The sequence below is a fragment of the Hyla sarda genome, chromosome 6 (genome assembly GCF_029499605.1).
Source record: "Hyla sarda isolate aHylSar1 chromosome 6, aHylSar1.hap1, whole genome shotgun sequence".
Classification (NCBI taxonomy): Eukaryota; Metazoa; Chordata; class Amphibia; order Anura; family Hylidae; genus Hyla; species Hyla sarda.
The window spans coordinates 31,957,372-31,980,872 of NC_079194.1; the positions used below are offsets into that span (position 1 = coordinate 31,957,372).

A 23,501-nucleotide genomic window follows, 5' to 3' on the forward strand; every position below is an offset into this window, starting at 1 on the left:
CCCACAAATCTCTGTAATGGTGATTGACATCAGTATGGACCAATTAGCACTAGTCCAGCCCCTGCCCATATAAGGGAGCTGCGTCCAATTATCGCTCTCTTCAGTTGCTGCTCTCGTGGATGCCGGACTAACAGGACTGTTCTGCGCAACTTTCAAAGAAACGCTAGGCCTCAAAAACCTGCCGGGCTCAGCTGAACCAAAACCGTGAGTTCAAATCTAAATCCCCGCTAATGCTAGCGTGACTACTGGGACCGCAACTAATTCCCCTAAATTAGTGGAACAACGTACAGTACTAAGAGACTTTAAATGCTAAAGTCAAAACCTTTGTCAATCTCCAAGGAAAGTCGTTGTTATGCTTAGAGACTTATGTTATTGAAGCTTGCAGAAAACCTTCAGTAAAAGTTAATACTGTTTCAGAAAACTCTCTGGTTGTGGACAATCTATTCTTCTTTACCTCCCTATCGCTCTTGGGAAGGGTGGCGGTAGGACAATCGTTAATTAGGAGCCCTCTCCCTGGCATCAGGAATAGCAAGGGTTAACAAGCACCCTTTAATTACTGCACAGCTACACTCCCCATACCCTACATCCCCCAGGTTTCACAACTCTGAAGCTGGGTTCACACACAGTTTTTTTTGTCAGTATTTGGTCCTTATTTAGTTCAGCATTTTTAGTTAAAACCAGGAGTGGGTCCAAAACACAGAAAAAGATGCAAATATTTCCATTAGATTAGATCTTGGTTCCAGTCCTGGTTTGCTGCCTAAGGGTATGTTCACACTACGGATTGTGAACGGAATCTCCGCTTGCAGGATTCCACCAGCGGAGATTCCCTTCTGGTGGCCGCCGACTAAATACTTCGGCGGTAGGACCGCGCGGCACTGCAACGTCACCATTGACGGCTATGTTCGCGGACTTCCGCGCAAAGAATGAACATGTTCTTTCTTTGCGTGGAACAATTTCAGCGGCGGAATTATCAGCTGCTGAAATTCCAAAGTGCGAACGGGTCTCAAGGAAACCCATTCACACGGATGTTTATATTCTCAGCGCGTAATTCCGTTCGTGGAATTCCGTGGGAATTCCGTAGTGTGAACATACCCTAATAGCGCCTTCCTACAGTATAGTGCGGTGCTGCTCGGCTTTTTACCTGTACCAGGACTAGCTGCTCCTGTGGACACCAGGTGAGAGCGGCTCCATGTTTTATCTTCGGTGTTCTGTGTACTGTACAGGATTCTGCAGAAGCTCCATTCCTCTATGTATAATGTGATTTATATCCTCTAGTAGCCATTTATGATATTTATATGTAAAGACTGACTTTATCTGTTTTAGGTATCTTGTCATTTTTCTTTAAAGGGGTTCTCCGCTGCTCAGTGTTTGGAACAAACTGTTCCAAACGCTGGCGCCGGAAGCTCGTGACACCATAGCCCCACCCACTCATGACATCATGCCCCGCCTCCTCAATGCAAGTCTATGGGAGGGGGCGTGACAGCCGTCACGCCCCCTCCCATAGACTTGCATTGAGAGGGCGGGGTGTGACATAATGAGGGGGCGGGGTTGGGATGTCACGAGCCCCCGGCGACGGCTCAAGCATTCGGAACAGTTTGCTCCAAACACTGAGCAGCATAGTACTCCTTTAATCTAAATTTTTCATTAATTTAGGATGATATTTTGGAGACTTTGGAACCAGTTAGATTTATGATATGAACATACAATGTTTGTCATCGAACCAATTCATATTGTAACTTAAAGTTTCACTGTATAAGGAATAGCATAGAATTACTGAGGAATTTCCATATTTTTCCATAGTCCTTAAAATTCTTTTGGGTGACTTGTGCTGGTCTTGTCATTGAAGCAATGGAACTTTATTTAAATGAGTATAGTACATATTTAGTTGACCTTAAAAGGGCTGGTCCCATCTCAAAAATATTATAATTAAAGAGTACCTGTTACAAAACTAAACTTTTAATATATTGATCCTTATATAATTATAACACTCTTTGCTATTTACTTGCTGTTAAAATTCTCAACCTTTATATGTTTTTAATGTGATTGAAAAAAACGGCCACTAGGTGGCTCTGTTCTGTTCCCTGCGCAAGTCAAACAGTTCATTTGGTCTCCTCCTGGCCTGTCAGGAATCAGAAAGGGCGTGCGGGGCATGGTGGGGCACAGGTCCCACAGGCTTCAGTGACGTCATTCCTGCTGGGGAACGCCCACTTTCTCCTGCCAGGAGCTCACACAATGTTAGCAAGGGGAAAGGTATGATACGGAGCTTTCTAAAGCTTGGAAAACATTTTTAAGGGCAGTAGGGGTGTTAGGAGTAGTTAGGGAATATAATCTGATTTAGGTTAGAAAATATGGTTTGATGACAAGTTCTCTTTAAAGAAGAATGTGTATGAATAGGCCCAAACATGATGTCACCAAAGGATCTTTTTACATGTTGGGGTAGAAGGTGAATAAACTAAAGCTGTAGTTTTCTTTGTGGGTTTTACAGGGGTACTCCGCCCCTAGACATCTTATCCCCTATCCAAAAGGAGAGGGGATAAGATGTCTGATCGCAGAGGTCCCGCCACTGGAGAACCCCGCGTTCTCAGTAGTGGCACCCAGTCGTCATCACAGTACAGAGGAAAATCTCTGTGCGTGATGATGGGGCGATAAAGGGGCCGGAGCACCGTGACGTCACAGCTCCTGCCCTTCCTGACGTCACGCCCCACCAATTAATGTAAATCTATGGGAGGGGGGTGTGTGACAGCCACCACGCCCACTCCCATATACTTATATTGAGGGGGCAGGACGTGATGGCACGAGGGGCTGGAGCTGTGACGTCACGGTGCTCCGGGCCCTGTATCGCCCCATCATCACGCACAGAGATTTTCCTCTGTACTGTGATGACGACTGGGTGCCACTACTGAGAACACAGGATAGGGGATAAGAGGTCAATGGGAGGAGTACCCCTTTAATTCCTTACAATTTTTTTTCCACGGCATTTACTAAGGTGTCCCTACATTTTGCTTTTCTATTTATTTTATTTTTTTTAACACATGCTCTGATCTGTGGGGTTTTCCTCAGATCAAATCCACCACATTTTTTGTGGAAACCTTAGAAAATATGTTGGGATTTTTTGAAAATGTTAGGGACACGCCCCCCGAATCTGGCGCACAATCCGACATATCGGGTTTAGAATAGTAAATCAGGGCCTGAAAAAGGGTGCTTTTTAGACTTTGCTTTACCATGTGCAGCATTTTCATACTCACATTTTATGTGAAAAATCTACGAATAACAAATAGGCTGCTGGCGCACCTTAGTAGATGTCTCCTTTAGTTAGAATCATCTGAAATGATGAATATATCTATTTATGAGAGCTTTGTTTTATCTTTTTTAATTAGCTGCATTGTGCAAACTAATCCTTCCACAATGCTGTGAAATATCCATAATTGTATATATATATATATATATATATATATATATATATATATATATATATATATATATATATATATAAATATAAATATATACACACACACACACACACACACACACACACTAGCTGAGTACCCGGCGTTGCCTGGATTTTCCTTACTTTCAAAAGAAATGCCAAACTAACCTCTAACTTCATGTACAATTTGCTTATGAGGAAGCATAAAAAGACTCCTAGAAATCAGCCTGTGTTTCCTATCAAAGCTCAGGTATCCTGGAGACCTTTAATCCCCTTATTGCATTGCTTTGAGTCATAAAGGAAGCAACTTCATACACAGAAGTATTTTGAGAATTTTGTAATAGATCATAAAGCAGATGAGAATGAGCGAGCATATCATTAATACCACTGAACGATAGATGCATTTCAGGCTGCTTACCTTGCGCTTGCATTCTAGTCCTGATGAGGGCTAATGGGTAACTTGCCAGTTGGCCACAGGTACTGGAACAGGTGCCACAGCCCAGAAGGACCAACACCCCAGGGTTGGCAGAGTCTGTTGCATATTTCTGAAGCCAGGCGTTCTTAAGGGTCTGTCAGGAGAGGGAGAAGCATCAAAACTGTTACCTCAAGGAAAGCCCAACAAGCCTCATTAAAGGGTACCTCTCATCAAAAAAACTTTTGATATATTATAGATTAATGTATGCAGAATAACTTCGCAATTGCACGTTATTAAAAAATATGCTTCTTTCTATTTAATTTTCCACTTTGAAGAAATGACCACTAGGGGTCTCCCTACCAGTCCTGGCAGCAAGCATTTCAGACTCATGCTGGAGTCCTAAACACTACGAGCTGCCAGTCTGCTTTGTTCACAAAGGAGAACACTCAGAGCTGCCAGCCTGCTTTGTTCACAGCCTGTTTGGCTGTGAACAAAGCAGGCTGGCAGCTCTGAGTGTTTAGGACTCCAGCAGGAGTCAGAAATGCTTGCTGACAGGACTGATCGGGAAAAATACAATAGAAAGAAGCATATTTTTCATTAACATGCTATTGGAAAGTTATTCAACATTCATTAATCTAAAATATATCAAAAGTTTACCCTTTAACATTAACTTCATCCTAATAATGGGAACCCATAATAATCTGCATTACAGCTCAGTGCAGTTGCCTTATGTTTATCACAAAGGAAAATCAGGAATATGCTTATGGTTGTGTGTACGTGGGCTTAATAATAAGAAAAACCTATTTTGTAATAACCGTATATTAATTATATAACAGTCAGAAATTAATTAAGAAAACAACAGGTAAAGTGAATGCACATGAATTATCTGGTGACAATGGCGTCTGTCAGTGGGTGGGATGTATTAGGCAGTAAGTGACGGTTCTTGAAGTTGATGCTGGAAGAAGAGAAAACGGGAAAGTCCAAGAATCTGAGTGACTATAACAAGGTGATGTCTAGATGACTGGGTCAGAGCATCTCCAAAATAGCTGGTCGTGTGGAGTGGTCCTGGTTGGTATGTACCAGAAGTGCTCCAAAGAAGGCCAGCTGGTGATATGGAGATAGGGTCATGGGCATCCAAAATCTCATTGTTGTGTGTGGAGAACTAAGGCTACTATATTTGGTCCGATCCCATAGATGATCTGCTTCATAACACATTAAAAAACTTTTTGATTTCTATGAAAGAAAGGTATCAGAACACACAGAACACATTAAAGGAGTACTCTGCCCCTAGACATCTTATCCCCTATCCATAGACTTGCATTGAGGGGGTGGGGCGTGCCATCACGAGGGAGCGGGGCCGTGACGTCACAATACTACGGCCCCTGTATCACCAGTCATCAGGCTAGAGCGAAGTTCGCTCCATGCGGCAAATGACACAGAGTGCTGCAGGAGAGATTGTGGGGGTTCCCAATGGCATGACCCTCGCGATCAGACATCTTATCCCCTCTCCTTTGGATAGGGGGATAAGATGTCTAGGGGCAGAGTACCCCTTTAACTTTGTTGTGTAGACACAGACCAGACAGAGTTCCTATACTGACCCCCATTTACCAGCAAAAGTGCCTGCAATGAGCGCATGAGCACCAGAACTGGAGCATGGACCGAGGAAAGAAGTCAGCCTGGTCTGATAACATTTTCTCGTGGATCATGTGGACTGCTGAGTGTGTGTACATTAGTTACTTGACATGTGAATGGCATGTTCTGCTGGAAGCCTTGGGTCCTGGCCTTATGTGGAGGTTACTTTGACATTTACCTCCTACTTAAAAGGGGTACTCCGGTGGAAAATAATTTTAAATCAACTGGTGCCAGAAAATTAAACAGATTTGTAAATTACTTCTATTAAAAAATCTTCCAGTACTTATCAGCTGCTGTATGTTACAGAGGAAGTTCTTTTCTTTTTGAATTTCCTTTCTTTCTGACCACAGTGCTCTCTGCTAACACCTCTGTCCATCTCAGGAACTGTCCAGAGCATGGGGATTTGCTCCTGCTCAGGACAGTTCCTGACATGGACAGAGGTGTCAGCAGAGAGCACTGTGGTCAGAAAGAAAGGAAATTCAAAAAGAAAAGAACTTCCTCTGGAGCATACAGCAACTACTAAGTACTGGAAGGATTAAGATTTTTTTATAGAAGTAATTTACAAATCTGTTTAACTTTCTGGCACCAGTTGATTTAAAATTATTTACCCCTTTAATGTAAAGACCAAGAGCACCCTTTCATGGCAGCAGGATCCCCAGAAGGTAGCAACCTCTTTCACGAGGATTATGCCCCCGGCCACACTACAGACATTGTTCAAGAATGAGACATATGACAGGTGAAAGGTGGCGACTTAGCCTCCAAATTCCTCAGATCCTAATCCCATCCATAATCTGTGGAATAAACTGGAAAAACAAATCCGATCCATGGAGACCGCACCTCACAATTTACAAGATCTGCAGCTGATCACACTGGACACCTCACAGGTCTATAGAGTCCAGGCCTGGAGGGGTCAGAGCTGCTTTGATGGATCAATAGGACATACACAATATTGGGTTTGATGTTATGGATGATCGTGTAAAATGATTTTATTCTCCAGATTGGTGCAGAGTTGTGGAATTAGATTCTGCTCAGGTAAAAAAAATGAAGCGTGAGAACATCTCTACAATTAGGAACAATGTGGAAAAGGAAAAACATTACCTCATAGATAGCGAGGTCTATGCCAGCATAAGGAATAATACCCAATATATTGGGTACATATCCTTTATAAAAGGCTCGCACACCTTCTTTTTTCAGAATCTTTTTAGCACAGTCAAACATTCCATTATATTGTCCGGTCTTTCCTACAGCCAAACGAGTCTTCATAACCTAGAAAACATCACAAGATAGTAAAAGTTATAAAGCCATAATAAAAAAAAAAAATTATATGAAAAAAGAGGGGGGGGGGGGGATCATTGTGCAGGAAGTCACTGCTGTCAAAGGGGTCATTCTCCCTTTAAAGAAAAATGTAAAGAGGTACTTCAAAGGATAAGGGATATGTGTCTGATCATGGGGGTTCTGACCTCTGGGACCGCCTGCGATCTCCAGAAAGGGGCCCAAAATCTCCCAGCTGAATGGAGTGTGGAGTCGGCACACTCTTCAATGCATCCTGCATGGGAGCGCCGGAGATGCCCAAGTACAGCACTCCTGCATCTCTGGGACTCCCATAGAGAATGTGTTGTGTCCCGGTACAGGACATGTCCTGTCCCTTTTGTCTGCAGTCCCCTCAGCCAGAGTCCCTCCATGCTAATGAGCTCTCCTGAAGGGCTAACCCTAGTCGCCTCTCAATATGTTGATATTCAATCTATATATTTATATATTTAATTAATTTAGGATACCTCTGTATAGTACCTTAGAGGTCACGTGCCTTTAAATTTATGTTATGCTATGGTTTAAGGACCTTTGGGTCATGTGATATACCCAGAGTTCCAGAGGTCAGGACTGACAGGTTCTGCTGACTAATGAGCTTTGTCCCTCCCCCTTAGTATATAAGGGGCTGCTGCCACATAATTCGCTCTCTTGTTCCTGGCTCTTTAGTTCCGGACTATCAAGCAGCACTAATCTCATAGCACATCATCAATTCAAGCTAGGCCTGAAGCCTTATCTTCCGCAGCCACTAAACTGTGAGTCATCTAGCTCAAAACTACTAAAATCCTGTGCGACTACTGCAACTCAATTATCTTCAAATCAGTAGCACAGTGGCTAGCAAACCAAAGCTCATTGTTCTCAGAAGTCCCAGCAAACCTGTGAGGAGCCTGAACGACGGTCCTCTATATAAAGACTGTTCGGTTATCTGCAAATGCATAAAATATGCAGTAAAGTTTATTCTGGTTTTCATCAATATCTGCTGTGGACATTCCGTTATTTATACCTTCCGTTTGTGGGACGGTTGGCGGTAGGACCATCACTCTAAGGAAACCTCATCCTGGCGTCACGACAATTAAGGGTTAGATACCAACATACCCTACACTATTACCTGCACCACCTAGCCACCACAAATGCATGGAGCGCAAGCTGACACACTGCTCCAAGCAGCGGAGAGGTTTCGGCTCTGTTATGGAGATCTCGAAAGGGGGTCCCAACCAGAAGAAGCGTTGTATGCAAAACCATTTGTTACTGTATGCGGGGTGTCCCGCTACCCCCCTCCACACAAGACTTCTGTATGCTTTCAATGAAGAAATAATGCCGAATTTTGCATCAACATTGGCCAAGTACTACTTTTTACTCTTTTCCAATATTACCTGTTGACTGAAGTACTACCGTATGCGAGTAGTGAAAGTAAAAGGACAAGCGCTCCATAGAGTAGTAACGTTTGGAACCCCGTGGTGAGAAAGATATATAAATTAGTTGCTCACCCTGGGTGGTTGTGTAGCTTCATACACAACAATGTTAGCGTGTAACAGTGGGTCGTCTGCTGCCCTCCGGTAGATATATAGCATTAGAAAGATTGGCTTCAATGGAACCCGACTCAACGGCGCTCATCGATTACGACATGTGTATGGATAAAAGAGGATTTATTGACCAGAATGCAACGCGTTTCGCTGCGCATGCGCAGCGAAACGCGTTGCATTCTGGTCAATAAATCCTCTTTTATCCATACACCTGTCGTAATCGATCAGCGCCATTGAGCCGGTTTCCATTGAAGCCAATCTTTCTAATGGTATGTGAGTAGTGTCGGTCATGAAGGTTTGAGCACCTCCATTGGAAACATCCCGATTGTATGCTGTAGTGTGGTGTGAGAGATATATGCTTCCTTGAGAGCAGCAATGGCTGGTGCAGAATCCTTTTTGCACTGGTCTACTTTTATGATAAGCATTGATAACCTGCAGCGAATTACATCCCCCCCAATGTAACAAGATACTTTGATACCTCCATAGGATATATAGAAGTCTGTGCCGTTGCTCCGGCCAGAGACCCAGCAATAAATCGTTCTGGGGTGCCCAACTTGCCGCTCTCCGAGGTGAACAACTTCTTGTACTGAAAGAAAAACATAAAACGAGACATTACGTTTTTTTTCTACGGATTTCCTGTTATCTTGGAATCATATATTGTAGAAAATTCATCAGAACCAGAAAGGACATAGCTCAGAGAGAGAGAAGAAGCATATGGATCGGCAGCTGTTCGTGCAGCCGCAGCAAATACTAGAAGGAAAAGCTGCGAGTGCAGAAAAGTATGTATCATCGAAAAATCCCTAAATCCAGCACCCTAGGGACCGAACAGGTGCAGAGCCATCAAACATCCCAGACTGATGGACAAACATGGAGGAGGAAGGGAAACAATTTTAAGCTAAAAATGTAAAGAATGATTCATAACTAAAGCCATCATTTCTCTTCTGCTTCCACGTGCGAGAAGAACTACAGGGCATGGCAACTCCACCACCAATCTCCACCACCATCGGGTGAATATGAAGTTATAAAGGTGGTCATATGTGAATCAATAGTTTGTCCAATCCAACCTATAACATGTTGGTCTCCAATCTCTGGTTCTGCAAGGAAACTACAACTCCCAACATCCCCTGTTAGCATGCAGTTGTGCAAAACAGCTTAGAGCCATCTTGTAGACCACAGTCTGTATGCAGAGTCCTCCTATGGACAATAGTATAACCATCTTAAAAAGCATTGTCTGGATGCAGGCCCCTCTTCTAGAGATTGTCTGCATGTAGATCCCTCTAGAGCCTTTTCTGTATGCAGAACCCTCCTTTAGAGCTTTGTCTGTGAGGTGTCCCAGTACAGGATATGCTCCTACAGTCCTGTCAGGTTTAGTCCCTGTACGTCCTCAGGGTTCTCCCTCAGTGTTCCCCCATAATGTGAATAGGTTGTATATTAAGTGTAAAAGACCTTTGACATTGGTCACGATTGTTGGTCACATGATCATGTTTGTCACATGTTTTAAGTCAGATGTTTGTAACCCAGAGAGCACCAGGTGACATGCAGGTAGCCTATGGGCTCCTTGCTCAGCCCTCCCTTTATAAGATAGGGAGGAGCTGCAATCTTTCTCTTGTGATTCTTTCCTGATGAGGTTCAGTCCAGTACAGATGTCTCAGGGTCAATGTCCAGCACATCTGGAGGCCTCAACCTAAATTGCAGCCACAAGTCAGTAAGTCATCTTTATCACCTGTCATCTTCAGTCAAGTCAATTGTAGTCAGCGTGGCCTGCATCTATAGTCTGTCAAGTCACTGCAAGTCCCAGCAAGCTGCCAGGTCCCCCGTGTTACTGGTCACCTCTCTGGGATCCTGGCTGAACTGTATGAACTGTACCAAATCACGCCCTGGCGTCACGAACACAAAGGGGTTAATACCTTCTACCCCTGGGCAACACCATCTGCCCCATACACCTCACACCCTGTAACTCACCACATCTGTATATAGATCCCTCCACTAAAGATTTGTCTGCATGTAAATTCCTCCTCTAGAGCTTTTTCTGTATGCAGATCCCTGATCTAGAGCTTTGCCTGCACGTAGGACCCTCCTTTGGAGTTTTTCCTGCATGTAGAATCTTCTTCTAGAGCTTTATCTGTATGCATAGCCCTCCTCTAGAGCTTTATCTGCATGCGAAACCCTCTTCTAGAGCTTTGTCTGTATGCATAACCCTCCCCTAGAGCTTTATCTGTATGCATAACCCTCCCCTAGAGCTTTGTCTGTATGCATAACCCTCCCCTAGAGCTTTGTCTGTATGCATAACCCTCCCCTAGAGCTTTGTCTGCATGCATAACCCTCCCCTAGAGCTTTATCTGTATGCATAACCCTCCCCTAGAGCTTTATCTGTATGCATAACCCTCCCCTAGAGCTTTATCTGTATGCATAACACTTCTCTAGAGCTTTGTCTCTATGCAGAACCCTCCCCTAGAGCAGTGTTTCCCAACCGGCGTGCCTCCAGCTGCTGCAAAACTACAACTCCCATAATGCACAGACAGCTGTTGGCTCTCTGGGTATGCTGAGAGTTGTAGTTTTGAAACAGCTGGAGGCAGACTGGTTGGGAAACACTGTTATAGAGCTTTGTCTGCATGTAGAGCTATCTCAGAGCCTTGTTTACATGTAGACCCCCTATAGTTCATTGTATGCATGCACAGGTTGGACCCCAGGGGGCCCATATGACCATCTGCCATGTAAGCCGTAGAGGCAGTACTATAAATTGCAAATGACGACTGGGAACAATGATACAGAATTGGCATCAGGGTCTGGGAGCTTCAAGTAACAGCTCCTATTGGGACCCTGCTGAGTATTTCAGTAGATAAGTGAGGGGCCCAACAATAACCTGGCATCTATTCTACCGACAATACGAGATGACGTAACCCATTCATTACCTGGTCGTATGCCCAGAATTTCATGGCGGTCTCAGGAGCGATTTTGATGACATTGACTCCGTTTCCTCTCCACAGGGAGCGGACGCCTCCTTCCTTCACCATTTGCTTCAGACCACCTAACATATTGGACCCTTCTTTGGATCCATGAACCTGACAGAATAAGGAAGGTTATCATCAGGACACAATACAGAACAATGGTGGCCTCATACTGTAAACCAGAGCAAACATGAGGTATCTGCCGAGAGCCACTATTCACCGTAAAAATAATCTGCAAATGTATAGGCCACTCGTATTTACATCTACAATATAGGACTACTATGCTGTGATTACTATATACCAGTGGTCTTCAACCTGCGGGCCTCCAGATGTTGTAAAACTACAACTCCCGGCATGCCCGGACAGCCAACGGCTGTCCGGGCATGCTGGGAGTTGTAGTTTTGCAACATCTGGATGTCCGCAGGTTGGAGACCACTGCTATATACAGTGGTCCCTCAAGTTACAATATTAATTGGTTCCAGGACGACCATTGTATGTTGAAACCATTGTATGTTGAGACCAGAACTCTATGGAAACCTGGTAATTGGTTCTAATGGCACCAAAATGTCATCCAAAAATAGGAAAAAGTGAGGATGAAAGAAAAATAAGTAGATAACTGATATAGATGAAGCAAATCCTTACATATAAAAGTAATAAAGATCTGCTGGGAGCTGTAAATCACTGTCTATGTCAGTGTTTCCCAAGCAGGGAGCCTCTAGCTGTTGCAAAACTACAACTCCCAGCATGCCCGGACAGCCAAAGGCTGTCTGGGCATGCTGGGAGTTGTAGTTTTGCAACAGCTGGGGGCACCCTGCTTGGGAAACACTGGTCTATGTAGAGGACAGGAGCTTCTGCCGGGTCCTGTACAGAACACGCAATGTCCTAAAAAAGTAACATGGAGCCACCCTCACCTGGTGTCCAAAGGAGCAGCTAACCCTGGTACAGGTAAAGGGTACAGAACATCTAACACCTGTAGGGGGCGCTACCAGACACCAGTCAGTGCATGCACTTCAGGAATACAGGTGTTTTACCAGTGAAATGCCCATTCTGATTGGTCAGTTCTTCCAGCCACTGACACGTTTCACAGATCTGGACTGTGACACGTTTCACAGATCTGATCTGTAGTATTGTATGTTGAGTCTGGATTCAACTTACAATGGTCCAGAAAAGTCCATTGTATGTTGAAACTATTGTATGTTGAGGCCATTGTAAGTTGAGGGATCACTGTATATTATCCTGCAAATATAAAAGCCTATGGAACATGTGGACTTATAAGGTTAAACCCAACTGGGGAGATCAAAACCTGTCCAGAGGAAAAGTTGCTGAGTTGCCCATGGCAACCAATCAGATCGCTTCTTTCATTTTTTGAAAACGAAAGAAGGTCTCTGATTGGTTGCTATGGGCAACTCAGCAACTTTTCCTCTAGACAGGTTTTGATAAATCTCCCCCAATGTGTCAAAATGGTACCTGCATCATGACTTTGAGCCGGTCGAGGGGAGCAGTTCCTGTACGGGACACAGCTCCAGCCACCCCCCCAGACAAAAGCTGTTTCCACCATTGTCCGGTCTTCTTCTCTTCTTCAGTGAACTCATCAGGGATAGTGAGGCTGTCACCGATATCCAGAACCTGAGGATAGCAGGATAATTATTAGGAGCAAGTATCACCCACATGGTCCACTATACACATATGTAGAACAATGCAACTGTATACATCATGGCCGACGTGCGAGGGATCATATTCAGAGGATTACATGTACAGAATTTAAAAGGGGTACTCCACCCCTAGACATTTTATTCTCTATCCAAAGGATAGGGGATAAGATGTCGGATCACGGGGGTCCCGCCGTGTGGGACCCCCGCGATCTCTGCTGGGGCACCCCAGATATCCGGTGCACGGAGAGAACTTCACTCCGTGCCGGATGACTGGCAATGCGGGGCGGAGGCTCGCGACATCCTGGACGCGCCCCGCTCATGACGTCACAGCCATGCCCCCTCAATGCAAGTCTATGGGAGGGGGCGTGACGGCTGTCACGCCCCCTCCCATAGACTTGCATTGAGTGGGCGTGGCCGTGACTTCACAAGTGGGGCGCGGCCGTGATGTCACGAGCCTCCGACGCTGCACCTGACGCTCTATACGAATGCCGCAGGGAGATCGGGGGACCCTCGCGATCAGACATCTTAGCCCCTATCCTTTGGATTGGGGATAAGATGTCTAGAGGCAGAGTACCCCTTTAAGGCTATGTTCACACTGCAGGAACTCTGCTATTCAGCTAAAATTCCATTCTGCAAAGCTTGCAGTGGAATTTTTGCAGTTTTGCTGAATTTGAGCCAAACTTCAGCGGAATTTCTTTGCTCTCAAAACACAGAATTCTGGCAACATTTTAAGCCCCATCGAGTTCAATGAGATTCCGTACTGAATTGTGCAAAATTTAAAGACATGTCCAATGTTTTAGCAGAATCTGGAAGGAAGAATTTCAGCGGCTGAATTTTCGCTGCAGAAATTCTGCTGTGTGAATGGGACAGCGGAATCCCCATTCAATTCAATGTATTAGATGTTTTAAAGGAATTACCAGCTGTTTTTACATATTGATTTTTTCTGTATTTTAAACCATAAACTGCCTGTTTTGGGACATTTTAAAAGAATGGACTAAAATACTGTGTGTGAACATAGCCTGAGGGTTCACATGAGCCAAATAGAGACCTTCTAATGTTAATGAGTACCTGTCATAATCTTGTTAAATGTTATAATCCTCCCAGTTCACTGCTCCCATCATGATAATCCACCCCCTGCCTTTATATTTACTATTTTTTAGTTTTCTACCTTGATATTGCTCTGTATTTTCTGCTCAGTCTCAGTCAGATTCACAGACTGGGAAGGGGGCGTTCCTCAGCAGGTGTTACATCATCTGAAGCCATACAGGCTAGAACTTCCTCCCTCACTCTGCTACACACAGCCCAGAGCAGTTCAGTGTGAGATGAGCTATGATTGGCTAAGGCCGCACCCCCCCCCCCCCCCCCCCCCCCCCCTCAGCACTTCAGACTGCATTTCCTGATTTTGGACTTCTGCCAAGCCAGCAGGAGCCCAAAGTCAGTGCAAGAGATGGGGGGAAATGTGCTCTGGACAAGTAGGGAGACACCTAGTGGTAGCTTTTTAAACACAAATAAAACATAGAAAACTTCCTTTTTTTTTTTTTCTTTTTTTTAACAAAGTACATTAGAAAGATTTTTATTTACCATAAGGAGTGCAATAGCAAAAATTAGTTTTAATGACCACGCTCGTTTAATTTTAACCTTACCGTGGAATGTTTCCAGTATCGGACAATTTCCTGAATGTTATTAGCCGGATTAAATAGAAAATGATCCCTCCACTCATTCCAGTCAACAGTTAGGGTTCCATCTGCATCCATACTGTTAAAAATAGGAAACATTAATGCTTAACGTTTTGTAATAAGTCAAAAAATAATAATAACACAACAGAGGAAATGTATTAATAGTGTAATAACAATAGACAACAACACAAAACTAGACAAAAAGAAAAGACATGTAACAGTTCTTTCTTCCTTACGTTTACATTACATCAATATTTTGTACCACCTTAAATTAAATTTGCCATTTTCCTGACCTTTTGAGGATTTTCTCAGCATGGTCTATTGAAATGTTTATGCCCAAAGCCTTAAGGGAATTCAGTATCTCAGATGGTTCGATTTTTCCTAAAATTCAAGAAGATTATTGAAATGCCAAGTTAAATATACAAGACAAATCGTATATTATAAAAAGAGGAAAGTTACATACTTCAGCCTTTAAAGGGGTACTCTGGTGGAAAACTATTATTATTATATTTTTTTTTTTTAAATCAACTGGCTCCAGAAAGTTAGACAGATTAGTAAATTACTTCAATTTAAAAACCTTAACCCTTACAGTACTTAGCTGCTGTATGCTCCACAGGAAGTTATTTTCTTTTTGAATTTCTTTTCTGTCTGACCACATTGTTCTCTGCTGACACCAAAGAACAATCCCCAAAAAAGGGCGGGAGCTTTGTCCCCCAATGGATCCTTCGAGAAAGAGATTTTACGGTAAGTAAACAAAAATCTCCTTTTCTCTATCGGCTCCATTGGGGGACACAGACCCTGGGACGTACCAAAGCCGTCCCTTGGGTGGGCAGATAAGTAATCAGGCGGACGGCCGATCCACTGCCGCCTGCAACACTTTACGACCCAGAGACCACTCGCCGGGTCGGGTGAGGACCGACTGAGGAAGTCCACTTCCCAGTTGAGCACTCCCGGAATGTGAATCGCAGAAATGGCCGGAACCTTGCTCTCCGCCCAGGTGAGAATCTTGGTCACCTCGGCCATGGCTGCCGAGCTGCGAGTGCCGCCCTGTCAATTTATGTACGCTACGGCCGTGGCGTTGTCCGACTGAACGCGGACAGGATGGGACTGAAGACGGGACTCCCAATGAGAAAGACAAAGAAGAATCGCCCGTAATTCCAATATGTTTATCGGAAGAAGGGTCTCCGGGGAGACCAGAGTCCCTGAACCGTCCTATCCCTGAACACGCCGCCCCAGCCCGACAGGCTGGCATCCGTTGTAACAACTTGCCAGTGAAGGGGAAGAAACGGCCGCCCTTGGAGAAGAGAGGGGGAGCGGAGCCACCAGAGCAGAGACTGACGGACCCTGCGAGGGAGAACAATCTGACGATCGAGGGACAGAGGAGACCTGTTCCATCGAGAGAGAATTGCCAGTTGAAGGGGGCGGTAATGAAACTGGGTAAAGGGTACGGCCTTCGTAGTTGCCACCATCTGACCCAGGACTTCCATTCAAGTACGGATGGAGACTGATACCTGGGTCCGAAGGGAGCGGACCCCCGACCAGAGCGCCAGACATTTGTCCGGCGGAAGACAAATTCGGGCAGAGGCCGTGTCGAATCGAAGTCCCAGAAAGGTTAGAGACTGGGTAGGATGGAGAACTGACTTGTCCCGGTTGACCATCCACCCGAAGCGAGTCAGAGTGTGGAGAGTGACGTCCATATTCTCCAGAGTCTGGGCTCTGGTTGGAGCCTTGATGAGAAGGTCGTCCAGATAGGGTATTACCGATATTCCACTCGACCGTAACAGGCCCATCACTGGCGCAAGGATCTTTGTAAAGACCGAGGAGCCGTGGCTAGACCAAAGGGGAGGGCTACGAATTGAAAGTGCCCCTCCGGAACCGCAAAGCAGAGGTACCGATGATGGCCCGGAAATATTGGCACATGGAGGTAGGCATCCTTGATGTCCACCGATGAAAGGAACTCTCCTTGTTCCAGGGACACCACCACCGAATGGAGGGATTCCATTCTGAAGTGGTGGATGAGAAGGTGACGGTTGAGACGCTTGAGGTCTAGGGTTGGTCGCACAGAACAGTCCTTCTTGGGGACCACAAAAAGATTTGAATAGAAACCCCAAAAATGTTCCCCTGGAAGAACGGGGACGATAACCCCCTGGAGAAGCAGAGACTGGAGAGCCGCTCTAAATTGCTTCGCCAGAGGAGGAGGAGATCAGGGGGGGCCCGGGATCGAAAAAAGCGATCCCTCGGAAGGAAGGTGAATTTGATCCGGTAACCGTTGGACACCACGTCCCTGACCCAAGAGTCCTGAATGTGTGAGGTCCAGATGTCTCGGAAAAACAAGAGACGACCTCCCACCCAAAAACAAACCGCGGGTGGGGGCCTCACTTCATGCAGAAGTGGGTTTGCCGTTGCCCGATTTAGGCGCAAAATGGCCGGACCGGTTGGAGTCCGACTTCCAAGACGGGCGTGCCCGAAACGAGGGAGCCTTCTTGTCCCGCGAGGGCGCCTGCCCGGACCCTTTACTGGGGCCAGAAGTCTGAAAGGAAAAGGACTTTCTTTGGGAAGTAGGGCGAGCCTTATTTTGAGGTAACAAGGAACTCTTACCTCCCGTTGCCTCAGAGATAATCTCATCAAGGCGTTTGCCAAAAAGACGGCCACCCGTAAAGGGAAGCTCAGTGAGAGACCTTTTGGAAGCGGCATCTGCATTCCAAGCTTTAAGCCACATAGAGCGGCGTAGAGCCGCTAGGTTACCCACAGCAAAGGCAGAACAACGGGCTGACTGCAAAGATGGGAAGAAGAGAAGAGCCAGCTGCTTCAGAAGCAAACTTCGCTAAAGATTCTACCTTCTTGTCCGTGGGATCCTTGAAGGCAGCGGCATCCCACTCAGGGAGGGGAAACCACCTTAGCGACAAAGTCCTTGTCAAATGGATAACGTTCTTGAATCGTCTTGATTCCCGGGAACCTCTTGTCTGGATGTTTCCATGCGGATTCCAGAATGTCGTCAAAGTCAGCGTGAGACCTGAACCTTTGAGGTGCTGGCTTAGCACGATGAAAGGATACTCCTGGATTGACATCCGAAGATGTGCTCCAAGAGGTCCTCCAAGTGAAAGGTGTCTCTTATGGCTGTAACCAATGAGTTCACCGTTGCAATTGAGTCTTATCGGTCGTCTGAGTCAGATGCCGGCTCGGAAGCCTGGTCCACCAGTTCACCAGGGGAATGTGAATGAGTAGAGGCAGTCCTGGAGGGGGGCGACCCAGATCTGGTACGCGGCTCTGGCGTGGCAGAGCGGCGACTCCGAGAACGTCTTCTGGAGGAGCGACGTTTGTGCCCAGATGATAGGGGGGTGGGAATGCTCACGTCTATCAGAAGACTCAATGGAAGAGTCAGATGAGGCACCCCTAGCACACTTGTGAGAGTGGGAAGTATGAGGAGACGAGGAGCCGGCCCTCTCAGAGGTCCTGCGCAGGGAAGACCCCTTCAAGGCGGACACCACTTCCCGGGAGGCCTCAGCCACCGAACGGGAGACTTGGGTAAAGTCAGCCATATACTGGGTCAGGGAAGAAACCCAGGCTGGAGGAGCGGCTGAACCCACCGGGACCGAAGGGGCACCAGGGGGTCTGGGGGAGCAGTGGAGCAGGCATGGCAAGTGGGCTCAGCAGAGCCAGACATCTTGATACTACAGTGCTTACAGATATAATAAGTCACTGAATTTCCAGGTTTCTGTTTAGAGGGAGGAATAGCCCTGGGTACGGACATAATGTGGGAAAAAGGAGAACTCTCTCACCCTAGTCTGTGTTCCCCGTCAGCTGCAGTGAGGAGAACTCGCTCCGTGCAGCCAGAGAGACTGAACAGGAGAGCCAATAGGAGGGGAGGGGCGTGCCTGAAACAAGGCACACATTAACTGACCCCTTCACATTGAAAATTGCGCCCACTGCGCTGATTGGAGGCTGCTTCGTGCCTCCGAGAGCTCCCAGCTCTGTGGGCGGAGCTACAGACCGTCCGAAGAAGAACTGTCATGGCGCCCGCTCCTTGTCCTGAGCGCCATGTCTAGCCGCATATGCGCTCGGGGGAATAGAGCAGGCGGCCTAAACGCCGGCAGAGACGGCCGGCGAAAGTGAAAGTAAGCCGGAGCTGAAGCGCCCGGCTCGTAGCAGCGCCGCGGCTTTTCAGCCGCGTATAAAGCGCCGCCGGCAAAACTAAAGTAAGCCGGCGCTAAGAGCGCCTGGCCCGAAAACAGTGCCGCGGCTGGCAGCCGCATATAAGGCGCTGAACGTAGTTGCACCAAACACACACACCATAAGTAAAGTGCCCCATAATACATGCCACATAAAGTGCCCCAAAATACATGCCCCCTCAGGTGCCAATGTTCCCCCAGAATAAAGTGCAGCCCTTGTATAAGCCAGCCCCATAACCTGAAGGTGGGCCAAAAACAGGGGGTCTCCAGAGGTTGCGAGTCCGTACCTATGGAGAAAAAGGGGTACTTACCTCAGTCAGAAGAACTTACCTAATGGAGTCTTCAGTGAAGTCTTCAGTCAGCTTTTGTCCCTGCATCACGCCTAGCTGCTATGCGCGAGCGAGGCAAGCAGAGAAATAGGGGGACCCAGACCCATGAGGTACCAACCCAGACGCTGACCGTTGGCGAGGGGGGGTGAACAGCGCATATACGCAATGTCTGTGCCCCCTTACTCACAATGGAGAAACAGGGAACCGGAGTCCCTGAGCCCCCACCTGAAAACAGAAAAGAAAAAGGAATAAAAAAGAAAAAAAAAAAAAAAAACTAACAAGTCCCTATACTAGGAAAATATAAAAAAATCAGAAGACCTGGTCTGGAAAATCCAGACCATGTCCACCTCCTTCAGACACTAAGCTTAAACTGACTAGCTCAGAGCCTGAAGGCGGGTATATCCTGCTGGGAGGAGCTGATTATTTTTTATTACCATAGTGTCACACCTCCTAGAGACAGCAGCATACACCCACGGTCTGTGTCCCCCAATGGAGCCGATAGTGAAAATACAATTTGCCTTCCAGCCATACTACGCTCTTAGTGTCAGACTGCCTCGCAGTACAGACCCTGAATAATACCGTCTCTTACTTCACCAAAGCCAGGAGCCTTGGTGACACATAGCATCCATCAACCACCATACCCTTCACCTTCTGACAATATATATAAAACTCAATGGCCCAGATTTACTATTGTAAACCAATATGTCTTGACAGGTAATGCACCAGATTCTGTCTGCGCCAGAATGGAAAAACCCCGACTAACTCTCCATTTTACTGAGAAAACCCAGAAAAGGGGCGTGGCTGTTGGGAAAAGTGGGTGTGCTAACAAAAAGGGGCGTGTCCCCGACATTTTCACAAATTTACTAAGGTTTCCACAAAAACTGTAGTGGATTTGAGCTGAGGAAAACCCTACAGATCAGAGCATGTGTAAAAAAAAAAAAATGATAAAAAAAAATTAAAATAAAAAGCTAAATGTAGGGAAACCCTTAGTAAATACCATGGAAAAAAATTGTAGGGAATTAAAACCCACAAAGAAAACTACACAACACTCTTAGTAAATCAGGGCCATTATGTGTGTATGTTCCAGCATCACTTCCAAACGGCTGAAGATATTTGGATAAAACTTGGTCACATATTACTTGTCAACTACAAACATAGGATAAATAAATTAACCCTAACTCGCCCCCATTTGCGATGGTCGGTTTTCTGTTTAAAGTTTTATGTAAGTATTTGGGAGTGTATGTTCCAGCATAACTTCCAAATGGCTGGAGATATTTAGAAATTCAGTACACAGGTTACTTTTATGTGAAATATATGATAGTTAAATTAACCCTAACCTACCCCCTTATGTGAAGGATGGGGTTTTTGTCTTAAGTCCCATGCAAGTATATAGGACTTCCGATACCTTGCACCAGGAGATGCAGAGCAGAGCTTAGAGTATCAGTCCTGCCACACCCCATCTCACAAAGCCACACCCCATCTCACGAAGCCACACCCACCATTTTAGCTACATTTCTTTTATTTTCTACCCTTTTTGTGCATTGGTCTGGCTTGCAAGTCCCGCCCACTGCCACAAAACCACACCTCCTATTTTCGGCCTATAATCTCTTCATCACAACTCAGCCCCACCGGAGGTCGGGATATGAGGTCGGGATACGAGGTCAGGATATGAGGTCGGGATATGAGGTCGGGATATGAGGACAAGTTTTTCTCCTATGTTGCTTTTACTCCCCCTCGAGGATTAGGTAGAAAAAAAACGGGAAACAGCAGTTACTCTGCTAACACATAAGCGTCAGGCCGAGGCAAGCATTCATGTGTATGGGGTGAATGGGAGGGAGAACAATTGGCCAAATAAACATTTAGTTGACAGCTATTGATGACTGACGCATTTACTCCAACATTTTGTCCTTTGAATGGGAAAAACAAAAACATTGCTTTCAAATCAACTGATGGCAAAAAGTTATTCAGATTTGTAAATGATGTCTATTTAAAAATCTTAAGCCTTCCAGTACTTATCAGCTGCTGTATGCTCCAAAAGAAGTTCTGTAGTTATTTTCTGTCTGACCACAGTGCTCTCTGCTGCCACCTCTGTCCGTGTCAGGAACTGTCCAGAGCAGGAGAGGTTTGCTATGGGAGATTTGTTCCTACTCTGGACAGTTTCGCACACTGACAGAGATGGGAGCAGAGAGCACTGTAGTCAAATTGGAAAGAACTACACAACTTCCTCTGTAGCATACAGCAGCTGATAAGTACTGGAAATATTCTTCATGGATCAGAATGTGTTTTATTAACCAATTAACACAGCATTGTAGAATTCAGCCCATTGGGGGAGATTTATCAAAACCTGTGTAGAGGAAGAGTGATGCAGTTGCCCATAGCAACCAGATTTCTTCTTAAATTTTCCCAGGCATCTTTAAAAATGAAAGAAGCGATCTGATTGGTTGCTATGGGCAAGTGCACCACTCTTCCTGTAGACAGGTTTTGATAAATCTCCCCCATAATGCCTATCCCAAAGATATTATAAAGGTCTCACCATCTTCATTCTTGTCCAGGCTGGTAAATGCAATTTTCATTTTCTTCTCATGTTCTTCTAAATATTTCATAAATTCACCAAAATCCAGTTGTCCATCCTTGTTTGTATCACCAGCTGCAACAATTTTCTATAGGAAAAAAAATGTTCACAAATTAAAATAGAAAAAGCAAATCTCTGGGCTTTATGTATACAAGCTAATACAGAAAGAAAAATCTCATGTCTCTCAGTCTCCATACAGCAGCGTCACGTCTCTCAGTCTCCATACAGCAGCGTCACGTCTCTCAGTCTCCATACAGCTGCGTCACGTCTCTCAGTCTCCATACAGCAGCGTCACGTCTCTCAGTCTCCATACAGCAGCGTCACGTCTCTCAGTCTCCATACAGCAGCGTCACGTCTCTCAGTCTCCATACAGCAGCGTCACGTCTCTCAGTCTCCATACAGCAGCGTCACGTCTCTCAGTCTCCATACAGCAGCGTCACGTCTCTCAGTCTCCATACAGCAGCGTCACGTCTCTCAGTCTCCATACAGCAGCGTCACGTCTCTCAGTCTCCATACAGCAGCGTCACGTCTCTCAGTCTCCATACAGCAGCGTCACGTCTCTCAGTCTCCATACAGCAGCGTCACGTCTCTCAGTCTCCATACAGCAGCGTCACGTCTCTCAGTCTCTATACAGCATTGTGTCTCTCAGTCTCTATACAGCAGCATCACCTCTCAGTCTCTATACAGCAGCGTCACATCTGTCAGTCTCTATACAGCATTGTGTCTCTCAGTCTCTATACAGCAGCGTCAGGTCTCTCGGCCTATAAACAGATGTTGGCATCTCCAGATTTTATTGTGGCTTAGTAGCACCGGTTAGGTGTTAGCATTACAAAAACATGGTGGAAGGGGCAATACCAGATGAATAAAGGCCAAATTACTCATTTTAATTTATTTTTTTATTTTTTAAACCTTCGGCATTATGCAGCGCCCCCTGTCTAGTGAAAGTGGCCTGTAACCTACAGAATGTTTGGAGACCTCTGCTGTAAAGTTTATAATGATAAAGAAAAGCTTTATTTTCACCCTTTTACATGATCTGTTCTGACTTGTCTGACACGCAATGTATCTGTGTGTGCTCAGGTCTTACTACAGGTCCAGTTCCACCTATCTGCAGTTTGTACATTGGCGTTACTTAAAGGGGTACTCCAGTGGGAAAAAAAATTTTTTTAATCAACTGGTGCCAGAAAGTTAAACAAATTTGTAAATTACTTCTATTTAAAAATCTTAATCCTTCCAATACTTATCAGCTGATGTTTGCTACAGAGGAAGTTCTTTTCTTTTCTGACCACAGTGCTCTCTGCTGACTCCTCTGTCTGTCAGGAACTGTCCAGAGCAGGGTAGGTTTGCTATGGGGATTTGCTCCTGCTCTGGACAGTTCCTGACATGGACAGAGGTGTCAGCAGAGAACACTGTGGTCAGACAGAAAAGATATTCAAAAAAAGAAAATAACTTCCTGTGGAGCATACAGTAGCTGATAAGTACTGGAAAGATTACGTTTTTTAAATAGAAGTAACTTACTAATTTGTTTAACTTTCTGGCACCAGTTGATTTAAAAAAAAAAAAAGTTTCCACTGGAGTACCCCTTTAATAAAACCCATTATCCCACAATAAGACGAGGACAAGGCTACCAGGACAAGGAGCACACAACTATTCTGCAGAGGAATATTAGCAGACACCATGGCAAGAGGTTCAACCGGCCATTTTGGGTGGTTTCTCCTGTCTTGTACACCCTCTAGACTCTAGATCAATGTTTCCCAACCAAGGTGCCTCCAGCTGTTGCAAAACTACCACTCCCAGCATACCCAGACAGCCTTCGGCTGTCTGGGCATGCTGGGAGTGGTAGTTTTGCAACAGCT

General features: G+C 45.5%; 1 protein-coding gene across 3 annotated transcripts in view; it reads right to left on the bottom strand.

The window, feature by feature from the left end:
• The window catches only part of SLC25A24 (solute carrier family 25 member 24), a 48,642-nt gene that overhangs the window by 5,333 nt on the left and 19,808 nt on the right, over positions 1–23,501 (bottom strand). For all 3 annotated transcript variants that reach the window (XM_056523437.1, XM_056523438.1, XM_056523439.1), the window contains exons 2-9: positions 21,610–21,736; positions 14,872–14,959; positions 14,546–14,657; positions 12,718–12,876; positions 11,215–11,364; positions 8,781–8,888; positions 6,573–6,740; positions 3,846–3,996 (exon numbers count right to left, since the gene is read on the bottom strand). In XM_056523437.1, coding sequence (XP_056379412.1) covers positions 3,846–3,996; positions 6,573–6,740; positions 8,781–8,888; positions 11,215–11,364; positions 12,718–12,876; positions 14,546–14,657; positions 14,872–14,959; positions 21,610–21,736 — 1,063 coding nt within the window. The remainder of the gene's footprint in view (positions 1–3,845; positions 3,997–6,572; positions 6,741–8,780; positions 8,889–11,214; positions 11,365–12,717; positions 12,877–14,545; positions 14,658–14,871; positions 14,960–21,609; positions 21,737–23,501) is intronic.